Consider the following 7,250-nt stretch of genomic DNA (forward strand, 5'->3'; position numbering starts at 1 on the left):
CAACCCATTGACCACTACCCATTGGGCCCGACCATCAAGCCAGCTTTCTATCCATCTTATAGTCCAAGGATCCAATCCATATTTCCTTAACTTATGGACAAGAATGTTGTGGGAGATCGTATCAAAAGCCTTGCTGAAGTCAAGGTATATCACATCCACTGACTTCCCCATGTCCACAGAGTGTGTGACCTTGTCATAGAAGCTAATCAGATTGGTCAGGCAGGACTTGCCCCTGGTGAATCCATGTTGGCTACTTTTGATCACTTTCCCCTCTTCCAAGTGCTTCAAAATGGATTTCTTGAGGATTCCTTCCATTATTTTCCCAGGGATTGAGATAAGGCTGACGGGTCTATAGTTCCCTGGATTGTCCTTCTTTCCTTTTTTAAAGATGGGCACTACGTTTGCCTTCTTCCAGTCATCCGGTATCTTCCCCGGTCTCCAAGAATCTTCGAGGATAATGGCCAAAGGTTCAGCAATGACCTCTGCCAATTCCCTCAGTACCCTGGGGCGCATTAAATCCAGACCCATGGACTTGTGCATATCTAGTTTTTTGAGATAGCTCAGAACTTGTTCCTTCCCCCACAGATGGCTGGCCTCCATCTTCCCATACTGCATCATCTAGGACCATCCTGGGGAAGCTGACCTTGTCTGTGAAGACTGAGGAAAGATCTCTGGGCACCCATCCTCCTGCCTCAGCCCCCTCCAACCCCTCATTTTGTGCCCCTCTCTATAGCCTAGAGGACCCCACACAGCATAATAGCCACTGGCCCCCAGAAGAGTTAATCCAGCCAAGGCTGACTTGCCAGGATGTTTTCCCTATGGAGAGGTGTGTTTGAATCTGGGCCAGCCTCCCTGAAAATAAGGTGGAAATCTTAACACTTGGGTCACTGAAAATTACTTCAAACAAAGCCGGGGAAGAAACTAAACCTCAGGCAGGTGGATGCCAGGTTTTCTCAGGAGGTTTTCTGTACTTCCTGATTCTGGTTTGGGTATCCATTCTGCAGAAGTGCAAAAACTCTGGCTGGAACATACACTTTTTCTCGAGGGGTTTCACTTCCAGCCCTGACAGGAAGAGAAGATAATAAACAATTAAAAATAGAAGCTAATGGGGGTATCTTTGAACCTGCAGTCCAGGTTATGCATGAAGTGTCATCTCCATTATTTTATTTGAACTCGTTCACCTTTCACTAGTGCTCACAGCAGGAGATTCAGCCTTCTGGGAGGGGAATCTGCCAGTTTTCTCCAGTGAAGACAAAGGGAGACATTGTTCGGAAACTGTGCAGCCCTTTGTGTATTAACCTCCAGATAAGCTGCTTGCAGAGACCTCTGGATAGTGGCTGTCCCAGTCATGATTCCCTAGCTCCCGTGGGCTGTGAGCATGAGCGCTGAGGAATCAGCTGCAAAGCATAACAGAAAACTGGATTTCCGTCTCTTTGCTTCTCTTTATTTTGTTATCGCACTGCGCACTCTTTCTTTGCCTGAGGGAGAAGATATTTATGGAAGCAGCTCACAGTGCACCTGTGGGAAGCCCAAAGCCTAGAAAAGTGAAATGGGAGCAAATGTTTTGCATTCCAAACAAAGATTTAAAAAAAAAAAAGTCTCTGCTGAATTTTGCTCTGGCCTCTCACTCACTTGCTTAGTCACCCAGAAGAATCCCATGCAAACATTTCAGTATTAAAGCCAGTCCTCAGGACAAGAAGAATGCTATCTAGTGCTGTGCCAAGTTCTGCAGTATTCACTTTATGGTGGCGTTCATGAACTGAGCCTGGCCTTACTCTGAGGCAACCCTGTCATCCTTCTAGAAAGTTCCAAAGTATCCAAACCTGACAGTATGCAGTAGGACAACTGCAGTATGGGGCGGGGTGGGGTGTCATTCCTGTGGTATTCTGCAGTATTATTTTTAATAGGGTCAGGTTCCCTTGAAGGTCTGGATTTGATAAACTCGGGAGGAATTACTTCACTGCCTTTTTCTCCAAGGAGATGACAACCCTGTTTAGAAAGGCCCTGTGAAGCCCCCACAGGTGTTGACTTTTATTTTTCCAGGTGGGTGTTCTGCAGCCGTTCCCACCTCAAGGTTCTGCCCCTTCCCTTGGGTGCCACCTTCACTCTTCCTGCCTTGTCCTCCCTCCCCACTAGTCCTTGCCTTCACTCTACCTCTTCCCTGCTCCAGTCCGCCCACTCCTGAGGCATTGCCCTTGATCCACCTCTACCCGCATCTCCACATCTACCCCCTCTCTTGCTGCTCCTGCTAGCCACCAAACAGCTGACGGGTAGCCGCCAAGAAACAGCTGATCAGCCTGGCTGCCAAATAACGATGGTTATTAGGTGCTGAGCACTCTTATTTTTTTCTGGGGGCTGGAGCCTTGGTGTACCCATGGAGTCGGCACATATGGACTTGGGGGACTGGAACAATTTTTCTGGTTTGGGTGCTGAAAACCACTGAAGCCAACTGTGAACCCTGTGTGTAATGGGAACCACTTCAAGCCAGCACCTATGTATATGGAAGCCCCTCAACCTTCTGCACTTCTGCTTTTGTGTGGTACTTGGCCTCCTTGCTCTGATTTCTGGCTGACTCTTGTCAGGATGACTGCTCACCAGTCTGCCCTATTGGATCTTGGGTCACAGAGGTAGCTGATTTTTAGTACCTTCTAAAGTTTCACCAGCTATAAATTAGTGCATTTCCATTAAATCAAAACACTTTCAGGGCTCAGTGTGGTAATGGAAACTCCTGCAGTTGGAATAACGAAGGTCCAAGTGCTTCCAAAATTCAGAGTGCAAAGGTACAAATGAACATGCACTTAAACCCAATCACTGATTTCCTTACTGAATTGTCTATGCATGCAGCTGCTTCACCACCCTGTGGTTCATAATGATTGCTCTTTTTCAGCTGGAAGAATCCCAGTGAAGGAATGGCTTTCCGGATTTTTTCTGTGAAGCAGTAAATTCCCTGGGAACATGCAAGTTTCTTCTGGAGAACAATCCACTGATCCTGAGCGACAGCAACATTCACGTGATGGCATCTGTTCTGAACTCACACTCCTTGCCAATTTCTTTCAGGGAATTTAAAAAAAATCTCAACAGGTTCTGACTCCCTTGTCCAGGTCACATCTGCTCCAGTTCAGTATTTTGCTTTGTTTTTTAAAAAATTCCACCAGGGCATTCAGACTGTTGTGACTTCCATTTCTAAAAGAGGTGTGCTAAACAGCTTGGGTGTGGATTAATTTACAACAAACAACGCAACCTCCTGCTTGTGCAAAGATAGCGTTGTAGGTTTTGAAGTCTCTACCCCATTGGAAGTACCAACACATGTCGGCAAGCGGAATATGTATCGAAATATTGTTCGATTGGTGGGCCCTTTAAAAATTATTTTGAAATCTGCTGCTTTCGTTGAGTGGAGCATTCAATTTTTTTTTGGAACAATGTGTTTTTGGGAAGAGGGGTTCTGCTTAAGAGCGAAACCTGCTTGTTTTCCTAATCTGCTTGCATGTGCATAGGAAACGTTGAGTTAGGGCCATGATATATTGCATTACGTCAAGTGTTGTCACGATGGTATATGTGATCTGTTGGCTTGTGGCCACCTGAAAGACTGCTGGAAATGATGTCTAGAAAATGTGGTGAAAGTATGAAAAGGTGGTGAACATCCCACCCCAGAGAAACAACGAGCTTAGCCAACCAAATGAAACGGCATTGGTGTTTGCTGGCCAAACATTAGCAGATAGTTAGGAAGTTGGATTACCTCTGAGAAGTGGAGGAATTAGAGCTCCTGTCCTGGCACATCTCTGTACTATGCTACATACTAGTTTTTTTATTTACAGTTAAATGCAATTTATTGTTCTATACAGCAGTGCTGGTTTTGTCGGTAGTAGTTAAGCAGTGATAAAAAGTTAATCTTATTTTTGTTAGAAATGCATCTATATAAACTGTGTTCACTTTATCTTAATGAAACTTTTCTTCTCTTCTTCTTCTTTTTTTTTAAATACAGTTCTGAGGCTTTAAATGTATGGAATGGGGCTGGGGTGTTTCCTTGCATACAATCGATATATAGCAATTTTAGCTTCCAACATGATTACAATGTCCGAGCATCTGAAATCCAGAGTGTTGGGTTTTTAAAACTTATGTTTACTAATGAATTTATATTTAATAATTTGAGTCATTCTGCTCCTAAAAGCCAATTAAAATATGGAAGTATTTAAAAAATTAAAACTAACCATAAAATCAGCCTAAAATGAACTGTCCTATAAGACAATTTGGCAATTTGATTTAAGCTAATTTATTCCCAACTTTTGGAGGTTTAGTAACATTGACCTAAGCCCAAATGTATTTGGCCTTAATGGTCAGACATACATCAACTTACTTTAACGCTGCAAAGGCCATGTAACCTTTAGCTCTTTGATTGATGTAAAAAGATATCCTTTCACCCTGTAACTTGATTGTAGTATCCAACATATGGGAAATATTTCACTTACTGTTACAGTTATTCAGCCATTCTATTTGACAGATGCTTCATGGATTTCCATAGCTTTCTGATGTTCAGTCTATATTTAAATTAAACTAGAGGGATCGGCAAGCCAGTCATAAACCTATTCAAAAATGTTTGGCCAGTAGCATTACATGGATAAGCACTTATTTTATTTAATTTTTAAACCCCATGAAATCAGCAAGGAAATTACATTCATCTGGCCATTTGTTTCATAACTATGGTTTCCTTTCCTTGTGAAATCTGTATTTAGAAAGACCTTTCATAAGCAAGCAGGTTTGCTCGTTTTCAAGAAGTTACACACAGCAAGCCTTTGAAATGGCTCTGGTAAATTAATGTAACACCTATACTTTATTTAATGTGGTCTTTTAAGGTACATTGTGTTTACTTTTATAGTATGGAAACCAGTTACATTTTCAAGGTAAAGTTATGAGAAAAGAACAGCTGGAATATTTCTTTAAAAAGTGCCTGTTTGAAAGTTACTGAAATCTTGGCAATGAGTTAAGTCAGAGAGAACCTTTCCACTGACTTCATGAGTATTAGGTTGGACTCATCTTGAGTTCTATTGTACATCCCAAAGTGGAACACTTATTCTATTACCCTGTCTGTGAGAATCAGTCATCTTGTAATAGGATGGAAAGACATCTGGACTGGAAAAATCTGAGAATCCCCAAGAGCAATATACACAAATTCAGTTGACTTAGAATGTATCTTTCTTACAAAAGAGGGAGGAGAAAGAGTTAATACCCTAACATAAAAAAGTGAAATTGTGAATATAAAATACATTTATATCATCATTCTATATCTTCGACCAAACAATTTGGATTTTCAGAAACTAGTATTATCGTTAAGTCAGTGTGTCTGTTTAGTTTTATATATGCTGTACAACAGATAAATCAGGACTTTGATGAACAATCATTCTTTGACATTCTGGGTGCTATTAGTTTAAATAATATCTCTATCGTGTTTAGGAAGGGTCACATCCTGCAAGGCATATCTTTAGTTGTGGTCAGTTGTATTATATCAGCTGCCTAGAGTTAGGTGAAACAGACTCTGTTTTTAGCCAACTATATGCTGATTTTACCTCTGTCTTACCAGACCGTTTCTCAGTCTGTTTCAATAGAGCTTTTCTAGGTGCAGTGTGTCCTTGATTTTATATTATGGAACACCCTGATTTAGGTGCTGATTCAACAAGGTTCTTACGAGCATGCTTGACTTTAAGCATGTAAGTAGCCTCACTGAAGCCCAGGGATCAGATTGCTAAGGTGCCTAACTACTACTGCGATGAACAGGCATTAGGTGCCTAAATATCTGGGAAAATCTAAGCCCAAAAGACCCAGTGGTTAAGTACCTGGCTCAATTGAGATCTCATACGTTTTTATTGCTGGCTAGTAAGTTTCATTTCAACACCAATAAAAATTAATGAGGAACATCATGTCACACAGTTGTCACTGAAGGAAATCTCCACATGCTAGATTTCTAAATAGCGGAATTAGTTTCTTGGAGGAGAGGGATGGATGAGTCAGTGTGCAGTAACCGTGTTTAGTTCAGTGTGTCTCACCTGACTGATATGCAGTGTGATGCATCTTGTGACAGCTCACTTTTTCTCTTTAAAGGCATCAGTGGCATTTCAGCCATCACTCTAGGAAGGGTCTCCAGAAATTTAGATTTGATTGGCTGTACATTCTAAACATTTTGGGTTAGAGTCCTGCATCCTCATTGTGTTCAAATAATTGCTCGTTTTGGCCCCGTTTCAGGACTCATTGAGTTGGGGCCTGAGCATAAGACGAAAGTTAAGCCAGTAAGATTTAAGCACATGCTAAAAGTTAAGCAGTCATTGAAGTGCTGTCCTAAATAAGGGTGCTTTCCCGAATCAGGGCCCACAAGAAGTCCCACTGAAGTCAGGGTGCATTGTGCGTAGTATCTGAAATCAATGGGACCAATAACACACTAAGGTGCTACTGAGCATGAGTTAGTGTGTCCAAATTTGGCTTCTCTTTTGATTTCTCCAGTATGGGGATGGTGGATATGTGAAAATAACAACGGGGCAAAGGGTGGGGGAAGGGGAAACTCCACCAAAAAACAGAAGAAAAGTCTCTTTGTTTTTTATTTTAATGGCACACCTAAATTTTAAGGCAGTTGAAGTTGGGAATTAGATCAATTGAAACCCTTCCTTGCATTTCGGTTGCTCTTACCTGACTTTGAAGCGGGTATTGAGTTGAATAGCTATTTGACCATAGGCTGCCTCAGCCTGCAGTTTGTGTTTGCTTTTTTCTATGAAAAACGGGTTTTTTTGTTTTTACTACTTCCTGTGTACAAAAGTTGAGTGTAAATGGATTTTGCCTTTGCATGTTCTTTATTGGACCATATTTTTGTTTCCAAAACTATAATTTTTCTAAGTACAGAGCAGTAAAATATCTTTGTTTTGGTTTCTGATTTGTGAAATAAAAACTATATGAAAAGATTTTAATGTTTACCTTTTCACTGGCTTTATTTAGGAGGCTGAATGTTGGAATTTCTGTATGTTTATATGTAGTATTTTAGCCAGCCCCCAAAAGGGATGAAACCCCAAATAAATCCAACTCTGTGTAAAATATTTAAACAAAGGAGACTCATAAGTTCACTCTCTTTATCAATGAGAGAGAGAGATGCACACTAGTTGCTTCCCCACAAGTAACAATTATTTACAGTGGGCCTGATAGTAAATAAAAGTATTTTTGTTAAACACTAACAGTAGGTTTTTAAGTGGTTACAAGTGAAAACAGACAGATCA

The 7,250-nt window shown here is 41.2% G+C and overlaps 1 protein-coding gene across 3 annotated transcripts in view; it reads left to right on the forward strand.

Moving 5' to 3' along the window:
• CRISPLD2 (cysteine rich secretory protein LCCL domain containing 2) overlaps positions 1-6,941 on the forward strand; it is a 52,705-nt gene extending 45,764 nt beyond the window's left edge. For all 3 annotated transcript variants that reach the window (XM_075008859.1, XM_075008860.1, XM_075008861.1), the window contains exon 16: positions 2,888-6,941. In XM_075008859.1, coding sequence (XP_074864960.1) covers positions 2,888-2,942 — 55 coding nt within the window. In that variant the 3' untranslated portion in view covers positions 2,943-6,941. The remainder of the gene's footprint in view (positions 1-2,887) is intronic.
• The last annotated feature ends 309 nt before the right edge of the window (positions 6,942-7,250 follow it).

The sequence above is a fragment of the Carettochelys insculpta genome, chromosome 14, assembly GCF_033958435.1.
Source record: "Carettochelys insculpta isolate YL-2023 chromosome 14, ASM3395843v1, whole genome shotgun sequence".
Taxonomy (NCBI): domain Eukaryota; kingdom Metazoa; phylum Chordata; order Testudines; family Carettochelyidae; genus Carettochelys; species Carettochelys insculpta.